The following is a 25,967-nucleotide window of genomic DNA, read 5'->3' as shown; positions in this document are numbered from 1 at the left end:
TGAATACGATGAGTTACAACGGATTTTGATGAGTCATCATATATCATCTGAGAGCGACATATACTTCTATAGTTCACATAATCTTGGATCTTTTGTTAGTCATCAACCACCGTTTTTAATAAGGAATCGCCGTCTATTGCACAATGGGACACCTTGTTAACCTCAGATAACCTCTAGAGCTAAAGGTGCGAGCAAGGAATCAGGCATCCAAAGACACCGCCGGTGCGGCGCAGGGGACAAGGGCGGCGAGGCGAGGGCGCTGCGTCTGGCCGCCGTGGCGAGGAAGTAGCTGGAGGACCCCCGCGTCGGGTACTCCGGCGACGTCGACCCCGCCGCCAACGGGGGGCAGGCGCTCAGCTCGCTTGCGATGGCCGGCGCGCGCGTCTCCCTCGCCGAGCCCTGCCGCGTGGTCTGCTCGCTCCGCGTGCGAGCCGCGCTCACCGTGCGTGTGTGTCGACAAGCCTCTAAGTGCTCGCGTCGCCCTCAAGTCTAGCTAGCTGATTCTCTGCTCGCGCGTTTGTACCATGATCTCACGTGCTGCGGTGTGTGTCCTGGGCTGCGCGCGCGCATGCAGGACGCGGGGGGGAGGTGGCACGCCGGGGCGATCGCGGCGGCGGCGGACAACATGTGCTCGGCGGTGGTCTTGACGGTGGAGGGCGCGCCCACGTCCACCGTCCACTACGGCTCGTCCTACTTCTCCCCCGCCCATCACAACGTACGTACGTGCACCACTGCGTAATTAGCACTGCCAATTTCTATCCACTCGATTATGTTCGACTGCTACGGTCTCAAGAAGAACTTCTCTTGAGTTATCAGTACCCAAAAGATGTCACAATAATTATGGTCGTAGGATCTAGATAGATAATTAAAGAAGGTGAATATGCGTATTATAAATTTCTTACGAAATAGATAGACTACTTTTTATTCACCCAACGTTTCTCAAAAATACATAAACGAAAGCATAAACTTTATAGAAACAAAGTGAGAAAGAAAGTTCTAAAGGAACTGCTATTGACCACTTTGATCCCATTGTAGAAAAATTTGTCCTTTATTTGTTCAATTGTATGCTCGTCAATGTGAATCTCATGTTTAGGATTTACCAGTAATTTCCAGATTATCCATGTCACCTATATTGGAGTTGGAGTGTGAAGGATAGACTTGCTTAGCTCTGCAGTCATGGATATGAGTGTGTTACTTAATAACATAATTAACTGTCTATGTAACATGAACCGGATTAGGTAATCTTTTGTAGCAACATGGATCATAGGGATCTAGGCAGGTTGATTTGGTTGGTATGACTGTTGTGTGCAAATTTGGTAATGTGCGTGTGCCTGCTTTAGATCCTAATGACCGATTTGTGAAGCATGTAACCCGGCTCAACAGTACAACTACGAGACTAATATAGGTAAGACCCAACTGAATAATTAGTTATCTGCATAATTCTGTACACACCAATTGACTTTTGAGTGGTACAAGATGGGACCTCTATAGTGGATAGAATCACTGTTCGTGGTAAAACCTTAGTAGGTGTAAACATATTAGGAGGCGTTTTGTAAGGATATTGTAGTGAGACCCCGGCTCTACACCCCAAAAGTGTGAAGCAACGTGGGAATCACGACTAGTGAGTAAAGTTGTACAATCTCTGTAGAGAAATAAAACTGTTTAATCAGCTACGCTCACAGTCAAGAGCAGCTTGAACTTCTTCATAATTAGTGAGAATCTTGGATGGTTGGTTTTGGTAGCCGAGTAGTAGTGACCCTAAGAGTTGATAGCTTAGATATAAAATACCTGGTGAGTTTGGTAGTCGAATGGAATCCGATCAGCTGTATCTTTTAAAGTCTTATTGTCACACATAGTAAATATGACTGATATATCTTCTTGAGTTCTAAGTTAGAATGACTTAGTTGTAGTAAATTAGAGTCAAGCATTCCTTATCTTAAACTCTCGTATCATGCTATCCTACACTTACTGAGTACTCTGTGTACTCACATTTTTCTTTTCCTTTCCCTTGCTGGGACCAATTTTGTTCAGACTCTTGTGATGAATTGGAGTTCTAGGAGGAAGACATCAATGCAACAAAATAACTTTTGAGAGGGAAAGTCAAAATCCAAGTGATTTTTGGGAGATTTTTTTTGCATTTTTCCCTTATTATATTGTGAGAAAGTCTGTAAACTCGTTTTGGATGGTACAACAATGGTGAATCATAGCTAGTGGATGATATCATGTGGTTGTTATGGTATTGCCATGCTTAGTTACGTTTTTTTATATTGTTAACATGTGCAGCTTATCTTGGTTAAGATGAATGTTTAATCAATTGTAGTTAAATAGTTTGTTAAAGCAATTCACTTACTGAGATTTTTGAATTTCATCATTGTTATCTTTCTAGATGTACTTTGAGATGATGATGAGCTTGCAGGAGAGTTAGTTGCACGTTGTTGGTACTTTCATATTTATCATTTGATTAAACTTGTCACGTATGTTTTGGCCTGTGGCGGCTTAGATGTATTATCAAGCCATGTTACTTGTTTGCTAGATTGCTAATATTGTTAGTGTGATATATATTTATCTCTCTATAATGTGTGATCAGTTATATCTTAATTTATAGTGAGATGCTACTTAATTTTTCCTTATAGTTTGGATGGCTCTTGCAAGTTGGTTTTAGTAACACTCTGGTTTGCGGTGATCCGGGTGGTACAGTTTTAGTAACACTCTGGTTTGCGGTGATCCGGGTGGTACACGTCTCCTCCAGCGACGCGGCAGCCTACGCCCTACGCGTCTGTCGGCTCTGTTTGTTGGAGTCTGTGCCGCGCGCGAGTCTGCGATTTCTAGCTCCGCCATGAGAGGTGAAACAAACCTTTGAACTTACCTCAGGAAATGGTTTCTTTTCCGTCTGATCTAATGAAGCGGATGGATTGCTATGGCACGCAGTGCACTGGGGCTGTGGCGGCCAATCACTGTTAATCTTCTTCACAGGCTCCAGCATTAGAGAATGACTCATTGAGCAGCACACCGTGATGAATGAAGCAATCAGTGCTATGAACTCAGTCGATATGTACACTGTGCAGGTCTGCAAAAGCGTCCAAGAAAAAAAAAATGATCTTGCAATATGACACTCCAAATTAATTAGCAATGTGACACTCGCGATTCCACTTTTTATTCACCATCCCTTGATCTTCCTCTGCACCCAATAATCTGCAACTTCTCAAGTCAATCCCCACGCCTGTATGTATACAAAAAAAATCCAGGTGAGGAGTGTTGACTCAAAATTAAAGAAGCGCATTTGGGAATGGCTACACGAGCCTGACCTGAATTCTGCCGTCTGATGTCCCGACGACCAGGACGTCGCCGTCGCCGTCGACGGCCATGCACTGGATGCGGCAGCTGGGACCGCCGGCCTGGAGCGTACCTATCCTGGTGAGCTTCTCCCTGGACCAGATCTCCACGGCGCCGTTCCTGGAGCCTAGGTATATCAGGTCCGTGCTGACCACAAGCGACCGAGCCTCCATCGACGACGGCATTGAGCCGACGAGGTTGTAGTTGGAGCTGTTCCACACCTGCATGCAGCAGCACCCAACCATCGGTGGATCAGAGACCTAAAGATTGAGTTCATTCAAGTGTTCAGCTCCTATCGGTAGTACCTTGACCGATGCGCCGTCTAGAGAAGTGCTTCCGGTGTAGAGCAGTCCATCATGAACTTGCAGGGAGTATATCGGGTTCGCCTTCCCCAAGATCCTCTTGTTGCCGGACTGGATTACACCCAGTGTTCCACTCGCCAGATCGATTTCCTGTCACCGAGAACAGTCAGTACTCGTTCCGTTCATCCATGCTTTTCTTGTGCTGCTCCTGATCATTTCAACAGCAAGATGAGCTATATGTACCTGAATGCTACTGTCGTTGCAGCCGCAGAAGAGCTTGCCGTGCACGAGCGCCATGGACCTCACGTACTTGTTGGGGTTGAGGTTCTTGGAGTTGCCGTTCCAGCTAAGCACCTAGAAGCACAGAACAACACAAAGGGAATTATTCTCAGCTGTCCGAAGTCTGAACATGTTGGCATGTTGCGCACAGGCGATGTTGGGGTCATCAATAAGGATCCTGATGCTCTAGACTCCGTCTGCAGGGGACCGAAGTCCACCCGGCTTCGGAACACCTCCGGAGTCTCAGGACCCTAAATTCTCTGCGAAGACCAAGGCTTTCGGAGAGCATGGGCCTCCTCAGGTCACTGACTCCTGAAGCCTTGGGAGGCGATGGGTCTTCTCTAGAAACATCAGTCGAGAAAGGGGAGGTCCATCGACAACCATCTGGCTATCACGAAGTGACCAGCACTTAATACCGGTCTAATCGGTCGCCAGTTTGACATACTGGGTATGGACGGCACCGCAACCGGCGACCGACCAAGCTTTACGGCCACTTGCTACCACTGTTGTTGCCACAATTAGATGATGTTATTAGGGTAATTAGAAGAGTTACCTGGACCCAAGTGATGGTCTACCTGGTTGTTCCTAGGTCCCCGTCGTATGGTAAAACTTGTACACTTATACTCTAAGGGATCTATAAATACCAACCATAGGCACGGTGCAAGGGACATATTTTTACGATCACTCTGGGTAATCATTTTCTCTCCTTTTCTTGTCTAAGCTTGAGCCACTCAGCTGGTTCTCGCCGCACCTTGTTCGTGAAAGGCAATTTCTTTTACTAACAGTTGGCACCATATGTGAGGAAGATACATTATAGAAGACTAGGAGCACTAAGAGAATGCCACCAAAGAAGAAAACTACCAGGGTGGTGGCCCAAATGGCCAGCACCACAGCCACCCCTGTGCGAAGATCTGCACGGCTGCCGTGACCAAGCACCCAATACGCCAACACTAGTCTCACAGCCAAGCGGAGCGAGGGCCGAGCGGCCACCACCGATCCGACCGCTACCCTAGCTGTGGCTGGAACGAGGGGCCCACTGGTTCAAAGCCCCTTCAACAGCAGTATAGCGAGGGCCTTGTTGTACCCCTAGGGGCTGCAATCGAGGCCACGACTATATAGGCCGCCACGATTGGTCAGCAGGATCACGTGGTAGCCCTTCGGGATTAGCTGGAGGAGCTGTAGGTGGCCCTACAGGGCACGCAGCCATCTGTAGACATAACCGTCGCCGCTCCAAAAACAGCTGACGCCATGTAGACCCAGGCTCCGAGGGCCAGTGAGGGCATCATCTTCGCTACTCATCATCTCCAGGCACCTTCGACGATCTATCTGTAGGCACCTGAGCCCCGGACTCGATGGTGTGAGGCTCCGCTTGTAGACTCTGACTCCCCCCTACAGGCAAGCCTACAGGCCGTGCCCTTCCCCGATGGGTTTCGAATCCCAAAGCTACCTAAGTCTAGAGGCGAGTCAGACCTAAAGGAGTTCGTTCAATCGTATGCCCTCACCATCGAGGCCAGCGGGAGCGGACCAGCCACCATGGCCAAGTGCTTCCCCTCGCCTTGGAGGGAGTAGCCCATTGATGGCTATGGGCACTCGAACCCAGGGCCATTTATGCTTGGGCCTAGCTACAGGACACCTTTTGTAACAATTTTCAGGGAACATTCGTCAAGCTGGTGACCTCCGAGAGCCTGTTCGCCATCAAGCAATAGCCGGGCGAAACCCTCCGGGAATATTTTTGGAGGTTTGCGCAAACCAAGGCCCAAATAAAAGGCATGTCACAATCAAAAAGTTGTAGCGCATTAATTGTTGGAGAAGCATAATCCATTTCTCAAAGTAATGGAAACCATAAGTGGATAAAAGTATGCTATATAGGTTGAAGCTATAGAAACAAAAGGCTACTTTCTAGCCCCGAAATCCGCTGGACATCCCAGCGGCGGGATTGGATACCCGCATCAGATCCCCATTACGGGTGTGTTACGCCATAAAGGTTAGTAGTCATCGTGGCAACCCAGGGTCTGGCCTCCGGGCCCCTCTTCGATTGACTGCATCGGCACCCGGTGCACATGGTGAGTGCTCTCATGAGCAAATTCAAGGAATATGCTCGCGTAGAGGAAGAGAGTGAAAGTACATCTAAGACCCCTCTGTGGGTTTTGGATAATTGATGACAAGCGATTAAGGGACTAATAAATTTTAATGATTTATAAACATGTATTAGTCCCATGGAAAAGTTAAAAGATGCTAGGGACCCTCAAAAAGTAGAAGAGAAGGGACATGTGGATACTCAATAGATTTACATTCATTTTAATTTGAATTTGAGTATAGGTATATCGTACTATCAAGAGGGATGCATATAGATTGTCTTGAGGATGCCTCAGTGTTCAAAGTACCTATTCAACCTAAAGATGAGAGACACAAATCATCCCACGAACATCATGAATCTCTAAGTTATTTTCTATATCTAGATGTTCCGAGTGCAATCCGAAACATCCGAGTTGCTGGAACCTCCGGATGAGGCTCCAGACAGGGGTGCTCGGTCTGGTTTTTCAAACCAACCAGGAAGTTTTGGGCTGATTCGGAAGTTCCAAGCAGCCGGAACCTCCAGATTAATTTCGGCCTGGGGTTCTCGGGTGCTTTTTTTGTCTGGACCCAGAAGTTTCGGATGGGTTCAGAACTTCCGGATTCTAGTGATCTTTATCTGGACCCTCCAGATGGAATTCCAGGTTGGGGTCCTTTATTGCCTTGGTCTCGTGCGAATATAAAAGTTCTGGGTTATACCCGAAAGTTTCGAATTAAGCCAGAAAGTTGTGTAACAGCTAGTTTTTGAGGGTTGGGTATAAATACCCCATCACCCATCCACTCATTTGTTGTTGACCTACCACGAGACAAGAACACTCTAAGCTATTTAATAGCTCTCCCCACTCCCTTTGGCTTCAATTCTTGCAAGGATTTGAGAGTTGGGTTGAGAGATTGAAATTGAGTGCTAGTGAGCTTCACTCCCACCTTTGAGCACTTGAGTTCTTTGTCAACCCGATCGATCCCACATTTGTTACTCTTGGAGTTTGAAGCTCCTAGACGGCTATGCATCGCTTGTGAGCACCCATGCTTGTTGTGTTCCGCAAGTTCATTTATGAAGGCTTATCTTCGCCTCCGCAAGGGAAGAGGACGAGTAAGCCCAAACTTAATCTTGGTGATCGCTTGGTGAGGAAAAGGGTTGAAAGAGACCTGGCTCTTTAGAGCTCCTCAACGGAGACATAGGAACCTCATTGGAGGAGTTTGAACTTCAGGAAACAAATTCTTGTCTCCTTTTCTTAGTCGTATTCGTTCTTGTGCGTATTGACTTTTGGGTAATTTTCCCTGATCTACGTGGTTGTGAGTTTGTGGCTGCATATGAATGGTGGAAAGGTCTCGAGACATCATTTAAAACCTCTGGCAAAACTTAGAATCAATTAGATTTGCTTAGGCATACTTGAATTTTGAATCCACGCTCTATAGCCGAAAAGTCCAGGTTGAGCTCGAAACTTTCGGTACCCGAAAGTTCTGGATTGAATTTAATCTACCGCGAAGTATTAATTTGTAGGAACCCCTACTCACCCCCTCTAGGCAACATCTTGACCCTTTAGAGGGGATCTGTCGAAAGGCCATGAATGCTACAGCGGCCCCTGCATCAAACCCTCAAGGTTGACCTCACAAACCGGATCCTCGCACATTCTTCCACCCCCTTCAGCAAAAAGGGGCTATGAGGGGGCCATGGGCTCCGAAACCTGCAAACCCCAGCAATGCCAATGACATGGCATCAACAGAATTTAGCATGCATGAGGGGCTCCGAGCCCACCCCGTTCCAAGGGGTGTGGCCAGGGGTGCTCTAGCTCCTTCCACCAGTGACCGCGCGCTTGGGCCGACAGCAAGAAGAAGGATACTGGTGCACCTTGCATGGGGTTGGACATGCCCACAACATCGAAGATTGTCGGACCCTCATAACCTTCCAGAGGGGTACCTTGGGAGGTAGGCATCGCGCGCAGTGGGGGATAGAACTGGTAACGAGAGGCTAGGAGGCCGAAGGCCTAAGGCAGGTCACCAGGTGGATCACCTGGCCCTACTGAACCATCCTCAACTGGCTCTACCCCCTCCGTTTCCGCCACCAATGGTGTAGCACATCAATGACAGAGACCGTGCCAGGCAGGTGGTCATGGCCATAACAGGAGGGGGAACCTCTGATGTATCCTCGAAGTAGCAACGTCAGGACTACACGCGTGGGGTCAACCATGTAGAGGTAACCAGCGGCCGCCATCAGGTCCCTTGATGGACCGAAGCCCCTATGACCTTCGGCCTCGACTACACTGCGGGGGTCAACTTCCCCCACACCGACGCCCTCATCATCACCGCTAGCATTGCCGACGTTGAAATCCGAAGGGTATTGGTCGACAGAGGAAGTTTCGTGGATCTTCTCTTCGTGCATGCCTTTGACCAACTCCACATTTCGCGGGGGCCGCTCACCCCGGCTCAAGGCCTCTTCAGGGGTTCAATGGGGCCCTCCTCAATGCCCTGGGCTAGATAAAGCTTCTAGTCACCTTCGGCAAAGGCTCCATCACGAGGACCAAGATAGTCACTTTCGACATTGTGGACGTACCCTACGTGTACAACGACATCCTAGGCCGGGGCACCCTGAACAAACTCAGAGTGATCCCCCATCACAACTATCTCTGCATGAAGATGCCTGGACCCCAGGGGCTGATCTCCGTTCACGGTGATCAACACGTGGCTAGGCGCATCGAATATGGGCACCCGGCCCCTCTCAACGGTTGTCATGTGCATAATGTGGTCAAAGGGTCCCTCGAGGACTCCCCTTTGGCATACCTCTGGCATCATGGCCCTCTAAAGCCTCTGCCGGAGGGGGACGTGAGGCACGCCCCGTTGGGTATGTCGGACCCCAATCGAACCTTCTAGATCGAGGCAGACCTGGCTCGAGAACAAGAGGCCCAGCTCCTAGTCGTCCTACGGGCCAACCTCGACGTCTTCGCATGGTCTTCGTAGGACCTCCCTGGATTTGACCGACGCATCATCGAGCACGCCCTCCAAGTTGACCCGTAGGCCCGCCCTGTGCGCTAGGGGCTATATAAGCTATCCTCGGAGCTGACAGAGGCCACCAAAGAAGAAGTCAAGAAAATGCCAAAAGCCGGCGTCATCCGGGAGGTCATCCACTTTAAGTGGTTGTCAAATCCTCTCCTGGTCAAGAAGCCTAATGAAAAGTGGCGCATGTTCATTGACTTTACGCCACTCAACAAAGCATGTCCTCAAGATCCATACCCGCTACCTCGCATAGACCAGCTAGTAGACTCCACTGCTGGCTGTGAGCTGTTGAATTTTCTAGACACATACTCCGAATACCATCAGGTGTGGATGTCCGTAGAAGACAAGGGCAAAAATAGCTTCATTGCCCCTTTTGGGGTATACTGCTACGTTCGGATGCCTTTTGTCCTCTGGAATACCGGAGCCACCTTCTCCGACCTGGTACACAAGATTCTAGAGCAACAACTAGGTCGCAATGTCAAGGCCTACGTTGACGACATCGTAGTAAAAAGCAAGCTCAAGGCCAACCACATGGCTAACCTTCAATAGCCTCTGGACCGCAGGTGTGCGGCTAAACTCGGATAAGTGTGTCTTCAGCACCAAAGCCGGAAGGCTGCTAGGGTACCTTGTCTCCAAGCGGGGCATCAAGGCAAACCCTGGCAAGATCCGTGCCATCACATAAATGCCCCCCACCAACACGAAGGGGGTCTAACGCCTGACCATCCGCCTCGCAGCCCTCGGCCATTTCTTCGCCAAGTCCTCCGAGTGCAACCTTCCATTTTTCAAAACCCTGAGAGGCTCTGAGCCATTCAGATGGATGACGGAATGCCAGGATGCCTCCGAGGCCCTCAAGACCTACCTCTCCGACCTCGAGACACTCGCAATACCCCTCCCTGCCGAAGGGCTCCTCTTGTACCTATCCACCTATGCCTCCGTTATAAGCGACGTCCTAGTACGAGAAGAGGAGAACGAGGACCGCTCCGCGCAGATGGTGGTTTACTATATTTTGGAGGCCCTATTGGGAGCTAAAACGCGCTACACTGAGGTTGAAAAGATAGCATACACCCCCTGGTGGCCTCCCGCAAGCTCTGGCACTACTTCCTCACCTACAACATAACAGTACCAACCTCATACCCACTGGGCGACATGTTTTGTAAGAGTTACGCGATGAGGTGTATAGGAAAATGGATTGTGGAACTAGCACCCTTTGCAGTGAAGTTTGTAGCCCGGACAGCCATCAAGTCATAGGTCCTGGCTGACTTTGTCACTGAATGGACTCCCCCACCCGCAGGACCCCCTGCGACCCCTCCTCAGGATGTATGAACAATATTCACTGACAGAGCTTATGGGCCCAACAGCGTGGGAGCTGGGGCAGTACTCATCTCCCTGACTCGCAACGAGCTACGTTTACCGCCCGCTTGGAGTTCAAGACAACCAACAACATCACCGAGTATGAAGCCATCTTCTTGGGGCTCCTCAAGGCTTGAGCCTTGAGAGCCACCAGACTCAACGTTAAGACAGACTCACAGGTTGTGACAAAACCTTCTAGGCTCAACATCCAGACTTTTGTTGAAATACCTCGATGGCATCCACAAGGCCAAAGGATTCCTCTTGGGCATATCAATGGGAAGCATACCATGCACGAACAATCAAGAGGCAGATGTCTTGGCCAAAGCTGCTATTGGGAGCGGAGTCCTCCCATCGGGGGCCTTCTTCGAAGTCCTCTACAAGACAATAATAGGTATCCCTGATGGGGCTATCACCACCATCCTCCCCATCAAAGTCATGGACTGGAGGGCCCCCATCCTCTCCTTCCTGAACAGAACAGAGGAGTCGGACGACCCTGTCAACCTCCACCGCATTAAGAAATACACCAGGGGCTACCTGCTGGTTGACGGAGCCATATACAAGGCTATAGTTTGCATCCCCTCCTCTGAGAGGTTCACAAAGGACTCTGCGGTATGCACCTTGCGCCCTGCGCTTTTGCAAGAAAAGCACTCCGTCAGGAGCTATATTGGCCTACGATCATGACCAATGTGCAGGAACTCGTCTACACCTGTGAAGGGTGCCAGTGGATGGGGCGCCGAAGCCACCAACCTCCGACTCCCTACAACCAATCGCTCCCATCTGGCCCTAGCACGTTGGGAGATGGACTTAATCGGACTATTCCCTCATGCCAAGGAAAGCCTACGATACGCGGTGGTGATGTTAGAGTACTTCTCCAAGTGGATCAAGGATGATCCCCTCATGACAATTACATCCAAGAATTTCCATAAGTTCTTCTAGAAAAATATAATATGCCACTTCGGTGTCCCGTGATAGCTCACCATTGATAACAACACATAGTTTTACTTTGTCCTATTTCGAGAGTTCTGCGTCGAGCTCGGCATTGAACTGTGCTTCGCCGTCGTTCGTCACCCACAGTCCAACGGGACCATCGAGCGTGGCAACATGCTCACAAGCCTAAACCGGTGCCTCGTCGGCCTCTCTAAAGGCCCGTGGGTTGAGGAGCTTCCAAAGGTGTTGTGGTCCCTCCGCACTACGGTCATGCACCCCACTAGGTTTACCCCCTTCCGCCTCCTCTTCGGCGATGAGGCAATGACTCTAACAGAAATTTAGGGACGGTCACTCCGGGTTTAGCTCTCGGATATCGCCAGGGAATGAGAGCTCTTCCTCGACCTCAACGAGGGCATGGGACTCCATGTCATCCGCAACCTCGATCGCTACATCACCAAAACCAAGGCTTGGTATAATCCCAAGGTCACGTCGCGCACCTTCGCACCTAGAAACCTAGTCCTCCGGCACGCCCTAGCTCTGGGAAAATTGCAGAACAAGTGGAAAGGCCCCTACCTGATCCTCAAGTACAACAGGTTTGGCTCCTATCGCTTGGTAGACATGTAGGAGACACCCCTCGAGCACACCTGGAACACGGAGGCACTCCGTAAGTACTATGTATAAGAAGCATCTCCTAGTATGTGTAAGCAGGGAGCTGATATGTGTAAGTGGCAATGTATCCTGTCCAAATCGTTGGTTGCATTTGGTAATACACGGAGCATTACCCAATGTTGTCCCAGCTAGCTCGACCTTGAAGGCCGCAGGTCTTGGTCGCATCAAAGTACAAACCCTCCGCACCTTGAAGGCCTCAGGCCTCGGTCACATCGAGGCTCGAGCCTACGCTGACAAGAAAACCCAAGCATGCAGACTCGTGTTGCACGACTCGAAGGCCATCAAGACTCCATCGACGGGGCTTAAGACATGCGAGGTACACCCTACCGTTGCCTTTTCCAGTTCAACATCACTGTTATTTTTTACCTTTACATAGCATGCTAAGCGCCTTGTTGGCCATATTCTAAGTGTAGCCATTCGAGCTAGTTATATTGTCTACTGCATTTAGCTACTCATGATAACAGTAATCACAAAACTTAAGTGATATCTCTGCTCAATAGTGCCACATGCCACACAACTAGCAAAAGCTCGAGCGATGGCATCAATAAGACCATCGCCATGGCAACCCTCCGCCAATATTTTACACATCAATAGGAGCGATCGGAAAAAGATAGTGAACGGATCCATTAAAAAAGTTATAACATAACTTCTTACATCCAAAAGACACTTGCATACCCCTCCAAGTTCCTAGTGTTTTGAGACACTTGGGAGAAGAAAGAACAAAAGGAAAAGAATACTACACTGACCTAACAATGGCGCAGGTGCTTCAGGCGCATCCCGCTAAGGAGGCTAATGCAGAAGCCGATGCTCGGGCCGTCGTAGCCGTTAGAGGAGGAAGAAGTGCTGCCAGATTCATCCTTGTCCTCCTCCTTCCTTTTCTCCTCCTCCTTCCCCTTTTCCTCTCCCTCTTCCTCGTCAATCTCTTTCTCCAAAAGATCCTAGTCGATCTCGTCATCGGAGATGTCGATGATCTCGATGGGAGCGGCTAATTGGGATGAAGATGGAGCAGCATCAACAAGAGATGGCAATACCAGTAGGGGTGGAAGCACTATCACCACCAGGCATAGGCCTTCTCGCTCATCCTTCCCCAGAGGTCACTCGCACCCAGAGTGGGAGGAGACACCATGGTAGATGGGGATCGAGTAGTGGAGGAAATTTTACCTTACACAAAGGTAAGAGGGTCGTAACGCAAGACACTTCTTATAAAACCTTATTGCGACTACTCTAATTGCTACTCAGGGATACGTGACCATGCCACAATAAACCCTGCAGTGTTCCAAGTTCCACTCAAGTACCCTGGTTTTTCGCACACATGTCTCCTCATATTTATTGCTTAAATCCCTTTCGGCGTGTGCAGGGACAGTTAGCGCAAGGCCCCATGAGAGCTGACACGTTATCCCCTACATTATCATGAACTTGCACCAGGAAAAGAGGAGAATATCACATCATCACACATAATCTCTGCTATGATGATTCAAGTTTCAAGATACTTGCCACCACAGGGCATCACCACGCGTCGAGGTCCAAACCCTCCACCACCTCCAAGGCATCACGCTTCGTTGGCGTCGAGGTCCAAACCTACTACCACCTCGAAGGCATCACATCTCGGTCGCACCGATGCCCAAACCCTCCATCATCTCGAAGGCATCACGCCTCGGTCACATCGAGGTCCACACCCTCTGCCACCTCGAAGGCACCACCACCTTGAAGGCACCACACTTCATTCACGTCGAGGTCCAAATCCTCCGCCACCTCGAAGCCATAATGCCTCATTCGCGTCAATGTTCAAACCCTCTTCCACCTTGAAGGCACCACACCTCGTTTGCGTAGAGGTCTAGACCCTCTGCCACCTCGAAGCCACCACGCCTGGTCGCGTAGAGATCCAAACCCTTCGCCACCTCGAAGGCACCATGCCTCAGTCGCATCGAGGCATAAACCTTCTGTCACCTCGAAGGTACCACGCCTCGGTTGCATCGAGGTTCAAACCCTCTGCCATCTCGAAGGCACCACACATCAAGTGCGTCGAGTTCCAAACCCTCCGCCACCTCGAATGCATCACGCCTCGGTCGTGTTGAGGTCCAAACCCTCCACCACCTCTAAGTCATTGTGCCTCGGTCGCGTCGAGGTCCAACATACTCGATCACCAATGTGAGGCCTACTTGCTCTAGTCGCACTTAAGACACCTAAGAGTACATCTAGTCGCACCCTCCGTCTGCCAATGACCACAACATGTGAGGGGGCCAAGAAAGGGAAAGCTTTCAGGGCATAGGTGCGAGAGTAAAATTAAAGACAAGAGGTAAAAGTCAACACAGTACAATCTAATCCATGCACATAAAGTACGCTTGGCAGTATGCCTTACAGTCAATCCAGATGTAACAAGCGCGCTAAGCCGTTGTGCCTTCCCGAAGTATGGTGAGATGCAGAGGAACGCCTCTGCCCACCGGAACCACCAGTCATGCACCCATAATGATGTAGTGAGTGATGATGCGGATAACCCCAGTGTGAAGACCTCCTATCAAACATAGAATCTCCTTGAACCTGAGGAGATCATGGTCCTACCTAGAAAGGGATGGTAGTTGAAGGTAGTAAAATCTAGCTCCACCGACGACGATGCTGCCTCCGCATCCTCTGTCTTGACCCGGGACATGACATCCTCAAGAATGTCCGCTGGAACCGTTCCGTCAGGGCCTCGTGGGAGGATAAAACATTGAGAGTCACAATGCCAATGACCTGGCACCCTCGCTTCCCGACGACCCGGGAATCCATCGGATCTTTCCATGCCGAAGCTGCCAGTCCAAGGTGGGAGCAAATGCAGTTATGCCTCTCCCAGCTCCATACGCTGGTCATGCTCCACAACGGAGGGATGGGCGAGAAATTTCTCCACAATCTCGACCGCTTGGTCCAACGTTAGACAATTCCCTGAAAGAAAAAGACATCTCACATATGTGGATTCAAAGCTAGACAATGGAGAGGACTCACCGAAGCTGAGGGTCGGCCCAGAGTACGTGCATGGCTCACCCTCCTCACCTTGCTCAAAAGCGTGGTCCAGATCCGCCCGAAGGGGCTAGATGCTCAGCATTGTGAACTCCTCTGCAAGGTCCCGCATGCTCATCCTCCGGGCCACCCTCCGGAGAAGTGCCACCTGCGACGCCAGCTGAGCCTCGTGTCGGAGGGTGAACTCCTCAAGCGGGGATCCGGAGGGACCCCCCTTCGAGATTCGGCCGGGGGGATGATTCTGAATCCGCCTTGGATGAGTATACACGGGAACTGGTCGGGCCGGTGGACAAGGGAAATTTATATAGGTTCGGGCCGCACGGAGGCGTAATACCTTACTCCTATGTGTGTGTATTGTATTATCAGGGCTCTTGGAATGCCCTTCTCTGGATCTCCAACTCTCTAGAGCTGGTATGTATTACAAAGGTATTTCTGTATATCTATCTTGAGCCCGGGTCTTCAAGTGCCGAACTCTCTGAGCTTGATGAACTTCCTTCTGAGCTTTGTCTTCTCATCCACTCTCCAGCCAGAGACCGAGAGAGCGAGAGAGTCCGAGCCTAAGTCTTCTCTCGATCGATCCCCCTTTCCTCCATGAAGTGCTCCCCCTCTTATACAACTGGGGGAGGCTTGCGTGCCCAGCATGGGGCATAAGTCCCCATAACCATAAATGGAGAGCAACCATCATGGCGCTACAGTTTGATGTTACAGAGGTTGACAACACACCCTATGAGCTGTCCCGTCGGCCTTCACGTCCCAGCTTTAGCAGGCGCAGGGGAGGGGGCCCGTCGGATAGCTTTTGAGCCGTCCCGCACGCTGCTCGGTCAGAGTGAGTCTAACACAGCAGGAGGGCAGGCGATAAGCCTTGTTGCATTAAATGTCCCCACGTCTCCCTGCCAGACGATGGCAGGGTCTGACGATAGGCGTGGGGGAAGTGGTCGGAAGTGACAGGCCATGCTCCTGTTGAAAGCAGCATCGGGCCTCCCACCGATTGACACCTCACCGCTGAGCCCTTGTGGGGTCCAGCAGCAAGGGGCTTCTAACGTCGTCGGGGAACTGTGGGTGCCCGGGAGCCACGCCCCGAGCACCCCCTCCTGGTACTGTTCATCTTGGGTCGTCAGGGAACTTGGGTGCTCGGGGGCTACTATTCTCGGCCCCGAGCACCCTCTCTCGGTATTGTTGGCTTTGCGTCCTCGGGGAGCTCGGGTACCCGGGGGCCACGTGTCCGTGGCCCCGAGCACGCCACCGCCTGGAACTATCTTCCTCAGGTCCTCGAGGAACTCGGGTGCTCGGGGGCCACTGTTCATGGCCCCGAGCACCCTCTCCCGGATATGCCTTTCCTTGGTCCTCGGGAAACCGAGTGCTCGGGGGCCACTGCTCGCGGCCCCGAGTACTCTATCCCGGAACTGGGTAATTGGGTCCTCGGGGAACCGAGTGCTCGGGGACCACTGTTCATGGCTCCGAGCACTCTCTCCCGGAACTGTGCTTCTCTTATCATCGGGGGACTTGGGTGCTCGGGGGCCACTGTTCATGGCTCCGAGCACCCTCTCCCGGAGCTTGTCTTCCTTGGGCCCTCGGGGACCTCCCGGGGAGATGACCCCTAAGGCATGGCGCCATGTGGCACAGCTGCTGACCTGGCCTCAGGAGTCGGGGACCCCCCGATCCCATTTCACCGACACCTCTGGAATATGGACCACTGAGGTCTGGACATAACGGATGTCCCGATTGGTTGAGCAAAGGAGGGATCCAGAGCCCACGTCATAGTAGAACCATACCATCATCCATCTAGTGTACCACCTATCGTTAATGGCCTTTGCTAGAAACGCACCCTGGTACTCCTGCTGGAGCTGGAAGTTCACACTACCAAAGTTGAGGGCCTTTGTCTCCTCACCCTCCATCCGGGTCTTCGGCGAGCACCTTGCTTCATGCAGGATGGCAAAGAGCTTCGCTCGTCCCTCACAGCCTTCCACCCTCATGGCCCATTCAAAGACAGCCAAGCGGGCGATGGCATTGGCAGAATGTTGGGGCAGCTCCACGTGAAAATAGCAAAGCACCCCTTCGAGGAGCAGCATGGCTGGGAAGTTGAGGCCCGCGTCGAAGAAGGCCTTGTAGACCATGGTCTCATGGCCCTGCGGGGCTGGGATGACCTCCCCCTCTGGGACGCAAGCCATGGATCAGGAGGGGATTTCCCCTTCCTCGACCATTTAGTCGAGCTCGACCTCGGTGATTGACAATTCCCACATCGCGCTTGTTTGCAAAGGGTACTTCTTGCTGGCACGACGGAGGGCCTAGGTAGTGATGGGGGAGTCATCACCTCCATGGATCCCGAGGTCGTGCGCGCATCAATGACCCCTCCTGTCACTAGCTCTCGGGCGGCGGCGGTGGCAGTGGATGCTGATTTCACCTGAGCGGCTGTGGCGGTTGAGATCCCCGATGCGACGGCAGGGGTCCTGGAGGACGCACGGTGCTAGAGCGAGTCATAATGCCCGGGGGATATAGTAAAGGATGGCTCACCGGTGAAGGAAGGATGGGACTGCCGGAGCCGGTGAGGGCGGGCGCCAGAGCAAGGACGAAAAAGGGGCGAGAATACAAATAAAGACGACGTTCGCCCGAAACCCCCGCTTTATTGACCCGAGGAGGAGTTGTTGCCTTCTTGAGGTGCGTGCACACGTCCTGTTCAATCTCTTCACCACTATCATGGGGAAATGGAACATCTCTCCATGATCCTCCAACGCTGAGGCGACACGTGTTTCACTACCTCCTGACCAGTTATTATTCTCCATTAACCACATGTTGCATTTAATACCCTCTAAAGCAGGTGACATTATGCTTTTTGACTCGTCTGGTGGGCCAGCCCTTTGAACGGTTCAGGCAATCGAAGAACCACGGGCCACCCAGTAGCGAAGCCCAGGATCGTCGGAGGTCCTGCTCCGAAAACCGGGGGTTCAACTGCTCTGCTGTCCACCATCACGAGGGGCTACTATTGGGGGTCGCCAATAAGGACCCCTGATGCCCTAGGATCCACCTATAGGGGACCAAAGCCCACCCGACTTCGGAACACCTCCGGAGTCCCAGGACCCCAAATTCTCTCTATGGAGACCAAGGCCTCCGGAGAGCGCAGGCCTCCTCAAGCCACTGACTCCTAGAGCCTTGGGGAGGCGATGGGTCTTCTCTAGAAAGATCAGTCGAGAAGGGGAGCACTGATAGCCATCTGGCAGCCACAAAGTGAACGACACTTAATACCGGTATAATCGGCGGTCGGTTTGACACAGAGATGGCCAAATGGGCGGCCCGGCCCGGCACGACACGGGCCCATTGAGGCACGGCCCGATAGCTAAACGGGTTGTGCCGCGCCGGCCCACGTGCCGTGACTCCAGCCCAGGCACGGACTATTTAAGACCGGGCCGTACCGTGCCGGCCCGCGACACGGTAGGCCCGATGATTTTTTTCCCTGTCAGCCCGCGGAAAATTGGAGAAAATCACAAAAACTTGCTTTCACTCGGAATCGAACACCCGACCTTTCTACTTGTGAGTCAAACACAATACCATTGCACCACATATCATATATGGTATTAGATCTAAACAAATTATATAAAATACTATAAAAATATAAACAGTTAAACAGGCCGTGTCGTGACGGTCTGTCGTGCCGTGGCTCCGACCCAGGCACGACCCAAGTCATCGTGCTGTGCCGTGCCTGGGCTGGGCCAAAATGGTCGTGCCTCGTGCTGGCCCATTTGGCCTGACCCACTTGACCATCTTTAGTCTAACACACTGGGTATGGATGGCGCTGCAAGCGGCGACCAACAAGCTTTACGACCACTTGCCACTACTATTGCTATCACTGTTAGATGATATCATTAGGGTAATTAGAAGAGTTATCCGGGCCTGAGCTATGTTCTACCTAATTGTTCTTAGGTCTCGATCATATGATAAAACATGTACACTTATACTCTGAAGGGCTCTATAAATACCGACCATGGGCACGGTGCAAGGGACATATTTTTACGATCACTTTGGGTAATCCTTTCTTTCCTTTTCTTTTCTAAGCTAGGGCCACTCTAGCGAGCTAGTTCTCGTCACACATTATTCGTAAAAGACAATTTCTTTCATCAACAGACTACATATACCGAAGAATGTGGCAAAAACCAGGGTCATAGTGCAATAGGATATGGTTCGTGTCGATCACCTTAACGCCTGCGCCTTGCGGCACGAAGCAGGCCATGGCGTTGGCGACGGCCAGATTCTGCACCGGCTCTCTCGTGTCGTGGATCTCGACGCAACGGAGGAGGCTGTCCCGGAACTGCCACACCTGCTCAGACAGTGACACATATTAGATTCTGGATTTATCCAGTGCTCTATGTGGCCTGCTGTTTGAATCTTGCTAGAAACGAACCCTTATAGTTCTGTCCAGGGATCCACTGAAGATTTTCTCCTCCGAGTGTAGGACTGCTAAACTGGTGATTGCTTTTGTGTGTTCTTGAGACTCATGGACGAGGCGAAGGATGTTTTCACTTCCCTCCCAGACCTGGGTGTTCAAACAAATTCAGAATCTGAAATGGTGTAAGAGAAAAATCAGAGTTGGAATTTCGGAAGAGCAACCTTTAGTATTCCATCAGAGTGGCCAGAGAAGATGTAACTCTTTAAGTACACAATTGATGTTACTTCACCATTTGAGCTGCAGTCTGCTTGGCTAAGCTCCTTATGATTCCACATGTCCTGCAACGTGAGAAGACTCGTTCAGTAAATCTGAACTTTGTGCAGTGAAAATTACAAAATGCACTTGGCAGCAAGCTGTGCATTACAACGCTGGATTCTTGGCCATCTGATAGCAGCTTGAGCATCTCGAACGCGAGGCCGGACGATTTCTTCAGCTCCCTCAGGGTCTTGAGCACATCCTTGATGTACGTCGTGATGTCATGCATCCCCTCTGAAAATTTTATCACTTTGTTAAAAACAGAGGAAAAAAATGTTCAGCACTTCTATGACAAGAGGCGATGGCCATCAACCAACCGCGGTCGTTCATGAAGCTCCTCAGCGCCACCATGGCGAGGACCCTGTCGCTGCCGTGCTTCGCGGACCGGAGGACGAGCACGAACTGGCGCAGCAGGCAGACCCTCGCGGCCCCGAGCACGCCGGTGTCGGGTAGGAGGGAGAGCATGTACACGAGCCAGGTCGCGCACACGAGGCTCGTTGTGAACAGCTCGGCGTTCTTGCTCGTCAGGCACTCGGACAGGGCCTCGAAGACCAGCCCGAACTCATGGCTCACTAATGCGTAGGCCGTCTTCCTCTCCCATTCGGAGGCAGCCTTCTCTTCTTCCTGTAAATTCAGAAGCCGACCTGGAGCTCAGACACTGAAAGTTCGTATGCTCGGAAAAATTCAGAGAGCCTACCATTTCGTCTTCGCCGTCGGCGCGAACAATGCTCAGCTCCTGCGACTGCCGGTACCTTTCTTTCACCCTTGCCAGCTTCAGCAGCGCCGATCGAGCGAGCGGCCTCCCCGACGACGAGAACTTCCCGGGGAGGCTCATGATGGTCTCGGCAGCAAGGAGCTGGCTCCGAGGGAAGTCGGTGTTCTTGAGGCACTGGATGAGGATATCCATCGCTTCCTCGCGGTACATACTTATCTTCCTCGGCTCCACCTGTGGCACGGAAAACCGACGAGTTGCTCCGAAATTCAAAATCAGAGGAGTTATAATTCTGCAGGCTGAAGTACTGAACAAGTGTCATAAACATGCTCACCAAGAGATCGAGCTGAAGGAGTAGTCCTGCAACAACAGGGCTATATTCCGGTGGCGCGGATTGCAGGTACACGAGAAGCGTGTGCATCATGCTGAAGGAGCTGCCCTCCTTGATCGTCCGAAGAACGCGCTCCGCCGCCGATCGCCTGAAGAGTAGCATACCGAGTTAGACGAATGTGAATTATTTCTTCGTACCGGTAGAGATTGCCGGCTGGGGGGACAATTGAATGGCATTATGAAAGTACTTTTTCAGCTTGAGCAGCTCATAGAGGAACCGCACGATGTCGAACTTGTCCGCGTCGCCGACGACGTGGAAGGCGTCGAGGACGGCGCCCAGGGACGACTTCTCGACGATGCTGCTCCGGCAGTGGCCATCCTCTCCGATGCACCTCAGTAGGATCCGCACGGCGGCCAGTCTCTCCTCGACCTGCTCGGCTTCCAGGCTCACGGCCACGCTCCGTATGAACCTCTCGGACAGCAAGGCAGACCTTGGCACCGGCGACGTGGCGCTGTCGGTGCCGCCTTCCACGAGGATCTGGCTGAGGAGGATCACCGACGCGGCCTTGGGTTTCACGCACATCTTCAGCGGGTTCTCGTCGCCGCGCCGGATGGTGGAGACGATAGCTTCGGCCATGTCCATCTCGACGAGCTGCTCTGGCGTCGGAGACAGGAGGAAGATGAGCACCACGGCCTCCACCAGGCCTTTCTTGAACAGGGCGACCAGGCAGTCCACGTCGGAGTCGACCCTGGTCAGTGTCTGCACGACGGCGTCGTCCCGGAAGGCGAGCTCAGCGAGGATGAAGACGGCAACCTGCAGCACCTGCGCGCTGACGGAGTTGAAGAGGATCTCCACGAAACCATTGATCACAGCGGGCCTGGCCAGCGCGGCGAGGACGACCTGGTCGGCGCCGGCCTCGCGCCAGAGCCGCTCGATCTTGAGCACCGACTTCTCGGACTCGGCCAGGTCCTCGGAAGTGCAGAGGCAGGACACCGCGGCGCGGAGCTCGCCGATGGCGCTCTCGAGGGAGGCCTGCGCGATGACGCTAGTGGGCGATGGCGCGCTGGAGTGGCTGCTGGTGGTGTCCGGGGATGGCGAGTTGATCTTGAACGGCGCGGGGCTCTCCATCGTCCCCGGGGATGTAGCAGCGCGCGTGGGCGTGGCGGCCGGGGACGTCTGCTCCCGCCAGGCGGCGATGAGGCGCTTGAGGACGTAGTTGGTCTTGGGCAGCTGCGCGCCGTGTATGCGCTGGCGCGTGATGGGGCAGGTGGCGTTGCCGCGGTCGAGCCACTCCTGGATGGCGCGGCGCTCGTAGGTCTGGCCGGTCTCAAGCGTGACGGGGTCGTCGAACACCTGGCTGGTGATCGGACACACGAAGTCCTTGGGCGTCGCCAGCGACTGCGTCGTCCCCACCACCGGGTCAGCGTCGCCGCGCATCGGGGAGCTGTATTAAAATGCGGCACCTCTCGGAATCATCATCGTCGCGATCGAGAAGACAGAAAGGGACGGCGTTCTGGAGGGAGGGAGGCAAGGCAAGGCAAGGCTTAATTACCTGGCGGGCTCCGGAGACAGCCGGCCGTCGTCGGCGCGTGCTCGTGGCGGAACTCCGCGTGGCTTGGGCAGTGGCGACGCCGCGCGCTGTTCCTAGAGGACAAGGCAGCGGCATTGGTAACAACTCAAAGCTTTGGAAGCAAGTTGTCAAGCTTTATCACCCTTTTCGTAGCATTGTTTGATCAGCCGGAGAAAGGAAGTGCCCTTTTCCATGAGCACGAGCAGTAAGGAGATCTTTTTTTAGCTAGGTAATCACTCATTCGTAACGAATTTTGCCATAACACTATTGACCAATTCTTTTTTTTTTCCTGCAAAGAAATCCTACGTACTGACTATTTCAGCAGCACATGTTCCAAAGATAATCCAAAGTTTGCAATTTCGAGGAGGCAGCCTAATTTGGTTCTTCTTGCTATGCCAATTTGGTACTTACTGAATTAGGCAATTGGCTAGTGCAGTCCGACTAGGCGGTTGTATTTTTGGCATATTAACACATAATTGGGCTATACTGAATGAAATCATAAATTTATTGATTGTGTATATAATTCGCAAAAAAGTGATTGTGTATATAATTCGCAAAAAAGTGATTGTGTATATGATCTTCTCACACTAGCATATTTAAAATAATTAAAGAAAAAGAAAACATGCCCTTCGGCTTGTAAGAGATCTTTGCAATAATCTGTCACTAAATAAAATTTACTTTTTACAAAAAAATAGGTTTACACCTTTCACCTCTAGTTTCTGTACCAATATATTAGGTTGTTAGTGAAAACTTAAAATAATTATAATAAAATATTTTTTTATGTTCGATGCACTACTCATTTCGTTAGTCAATGCAAGTTTTTTTGGTCTACCAGTGGTTCAAATTTTAAATATATTTGTCAGCATTTGTCTCGGTTATCCATAGAGCAAAGCAACATTATTTTCCAGATATCAGTGATTGACTAGATTTCTTTTCTTTTTTTTTCTTTTTAGCTCTCTGTGCACTACTCTTTGTTTTTCTTTTTTACTATTAATATATAAACCAGTAAGGGCTTGCCTTCTCTAAAAAAAACCGTCCAATGGTTACCTTTAACCATGTTGTCTTAAGATTTATGCAGTGGCCCCGAACTTTTATTTATGACTAGTTTGTTCATTTTCTTGATACGGCACAACAGACAGCCCAATTTCAACCTAATGCCACTCTACAGTCTACATACATTGATACATGCCATTTTGCATCGTTTTACTTCATTTTGATTATTCTTTTTTTATTTGAAAAAAAAACTGGTCTGCATCTCTAATCATTCATTGAGATGCTAATCTTTTCTGGGACACCAGTTTGTATATTGAAAGGTCTTAGGCATGGAACAAGCTCATTAGCTAAGCTCTTGCGTCTTGCTCGACGCCAAGTTTCAGAGCACGCACCTCTTTGCCGGCCCAGAGCTCGGAGGAAAACTCCTCCATGCTATCGTCGGAAGGCGCGGCCGGCGACTGCGACTGCGAGTGCTCCGCTCGGAGCCTTGACGCCGGGCTTCCACTGCCCATCGGCGGCGACTGCTGCTGCTGCACTATGAGGTGCGGCGGCACGCGCTGCGGGTACAGGCTCGGCGGCCTCATCAGGTTCCTCCGGCCCTTGCCGCTGCCCTGGCGCCGCGGGTACAGATCGCCCTGCTCGTCCCCGTCCGCCCACATCGGCTGCAAAACTCACCGGGAACTTGTCACTGCTTTGAAGACTCTGTTTACCCACATACTTGAACGGAATGAGAAGAACGGAGCGGAGCGTGTCGCATTACATTGTACCGTACGTCATTCTGCGAGCTGACAGCGTCGTTGGTCTCCGGCGTGGAATCCTCATCGCCGCTGTTCTCTTCGCCGTATCCGACGCCGAACGCTAGCTCTGGAGGAGGCGACGGTGGTGATGACACCGTCGACATCTCGCCGGCTTCGAGGATCTTCTTCAGATAGAGCGCGTACGCTTTGCAGTTCACGTCGAGCACCTTCTCGTACTCCCGCTCCAGGCTCCTCATCTCCTGCGCCTGGGCGCCGCTCAACAGCGACAGCACCCGCATCGCCGAAAGCGCCGCCGTCTCCACCGACCTGTCATCGTCCCCATTCGCAGCGGTGGAGGCGGAGGCGGATGCGCGGCGCGCCGCGAAGTGCCGCATCACTGGGAGTAGGCGTGGCGCGAACAGCGCCTCGAAGGCCGCGGGTGCGAGCTCGTGGCGCGCGAGAGCGGGGTCGATTGCGAAGAGGTCGAGAACGGCGGCAGCGGCCGGCGCCCCGCCGCGGCGTCGCGCGGCGCACGCGAGCGCGAGGAGGAGGCAGGAGAGAGGGGTCGGCTCGGGGAGCGACTTCAGCAGGCCCTCAGCGGCGCGGAGAGACGACGGCGAGGGCGAAGCGGAGGCCGCGGTGTCGAGCGCGTCCGATATGAGAGACAGCGCCTGGAGCGTGCCCGCCGGGTGCTGCTGCCCCCCGCCGCCGTCCGCGGCCGCGGCAGCGGAGAGTAGGTGGCGCCGGAGGAGCGGGTCCGCGATGAGCTCGGCGAGGAAGGCGGTGGCGTGGGCCACGATGGTGGAGTACGTCGGTGTCGGCCTGGCCATGGCGCTGCGGTGATCGAGCACTGGCTGCGAGCGCACGGCGACGGGGACGGGTTTGTCTTGACCATCTTGGTTGGGCTTGGCAAGCAGGAGGCACGAGGCAGAAATGACCGAAACAGGCACGGGAGACAAGGCGATCACCATGAGCTGGAGCAGGGGCAGGACAGGTATTTTGCGTTTTGCTGTATTTAAATTATGGCGGGAGGGGAGGCGGACTGGTTCCCGGCCGGCGGCCGGCAGCGCGGCGGCGTGACGCGTGGAGCGTTGGTCCGGTGATGGACAGCGTTTTGGAGCGGTTCGCCGCGGCGGTAGGGAAAAAGTCAGATCTGGAACTGTTCGCGACGTGTTTTCTAGCCGGCATGATGAGGATTGAACCCTTTTTTTTTGGACTAGATAGCAGAAATTCTTGCCTTGCAGTAGTTTTCAGTTACCAAATGGATGGAGCTACTACTCCAGTTAATTGAGAAGATTAAGAAAAGAGAGTTTGAGATGGCATGGCACATTCCCTAAATTTTAAGTTCCAGTGGGGTAGGCGAGGCTTGGGTCTCTGAACTCCTTTTGGGCTTACATCTAGGCCCAAGCCCAAGCTTTTGCAACTGGTGGCTAAGACGTTAATGTTGATATTCCTTCAACTTGTTGTTTGATGTCAAGGCGTACGTTAATGGCATCTTATCCTAATAATAAGCACATCCGATTATTCTATTTTAACTATTACACATGAAGGATAAAAAATCAGATTAAAGTCTTCGTTCTTTTTTATTACCTTCCTCACATCGTGGCCTCCGCCGTCACAAGCCGCGCAAGCGAGGTGGCCTCCGAGTCCGCCTGCGCCGCTGTGGGAGCCCAGGTGGGCATCCCAACCATCATGCGCATCGCAGGCGGGACCAAAGCGTCCGCGGACTCTATCATCTTGTGCCCCTCCCCACTGCCGTGCCAGATGGGCTCCTCATGGCCGCCATCGAGCACCTCGAGCAGGAGCTGCAGCTCGTGCTCGTCTACTTCGCGCAGAAGGGCCGTGACGCCTACTGCATGCTCGAGGTCTTTGACTGGCTAAGCCGTGCCAACCGCGTCAACGGCGAGACCATGGAGCTCATGGCCGCCATCGCCGCAGCTGGATCGAGCACCTCATCAGGGCGGGAGGGGAGATGGACTGCGTCGGGCTGCGTCCCGGGTTCAGCCTCTCTAA

General features: G+C 52.2%; 2 protein-coding genes across 2 annotated transcripts; one reads left to right on the top strand and one right to left on the bottom strand.

The window, feature by feature from the left end:
• The first annotated feature begins 42 nt into the window (after window positions 1–42).
• LOC133892411 (uncharacterized) lies at window positions 43–2,490 on the top strand. Its single transcript, XM_062333172.1, has 3 exons — window positions 43–442; window positions 575–715; window positions 2,032–2,490. Exons 1-3 carry the CDS (start codon window positions 368–370, stop codon window positions 2,089–2,091), a joined length of 276 nt encoding a protein of 91 aa, XP_062189156.1. The 5' UTR covers window positions 43–367; the 3' UTR covers window positions 2,092–2,490.
• Window positions 2,491–3,015: 525 nt separating this feature from the next.
• LOC133892384 (putative E3 ubiquitin-protein ligase LIN) lies at window positions 3,016–25,270 on the bottom strand. Its single transcript, XM_062333123.1, has 15 exons — window positions 23,978–25,270; window positions 23,610–23,879; window positions 22,207–22,298; window positions 20,902–22,098; window positions 20,658–20,802; window positions 20,309–20,557; window positions 19,929–20,235; window positions 19,721–19,845; window positions 19,518–19,634; window positions 19,312–19,443; window positions 19,105–19,227; window positions 3,879–3,989; window positions 3,639–3,785; window positions 3,306–3,554; window positions 3,016–3,220 (listed from the first exon to the last, which is right to left on the bottom strand). Exons 1-15 carry the CDS (start codon window positions 24,923–24,925, stop codon window positions 3,203–3,205), a joined length of 4,230 nt encoding a protein of 1,409 aa, XP_062189107.1. The 5' UTR covers window positions 24,926–25,270; the 3' UTR covers window positions 3,016–3,202.
• Window positions 25,271–25,967: the final 697 nt, after the last annotated feature.

Source organism: Phragmites australis, chromosome 2 (genome assembly GCF_958298935.1).
Source record: "Phragmites australis chromosome 2, lpPhrAust1.1, whole genome shotgun sequence".
Lineage (NCBI taxonomy): Eukaryota > Viridiplantae > Streptophyta > Magnoliopsida > Poales > Poaceae > Phragmites > Phragmites australis.
Note: the sequence above shows the minus strand (reverse complement) of the source record. Positions and strands in the feature narration are given on the sequence as shown.

Bases quoted from the DNA above. Each gene is read 5' to 3' on its own strand.
- LOC133892411 (XM_062333172.1), top strand. From the start codon at position 368: ATGGCCGGCGCGCGCGTCTCCCTCGCCGAGCCCTGCCGCGTGGTCTGC. The intron at 443-574 runs GTGCGTGTGTGT...GCGCGCATGCAG, and splicing joins GCGTGCGAGCCGCGCTCACC to GACGCGGGGGGGAGGTGGCA. The intron at 716-2,031 runs GTACGTACGTGC...AATTTTGTTCAG, and splicing joins TCTCCCCCGCCCATCACAAC to ACTCTTGTGATGAATTGGAG.
- LOC133892384 (XM_062333123.1), bottom strand. From the start codon at position 24,925: ATGGTGATCGCCTTGTCTCCCGTGCCTGTTTCGGTCATTTCTGCCTCG. The intron at 22,099-22,206 runs GTAATTAAGCCT...ATTTTAATACAG, and splicing joins CTGTCTCCGGAGCCCGCCAG to CTCCCCGATGCGCGGCGACG. The intron at 20,803-20,901 runs GTACTTTCATAA...GCTACTCTTCAG, and splicing joins GAGCTGCTCAAGCTGAAAAA to GCGATCGGCGGCGGAGCGCG.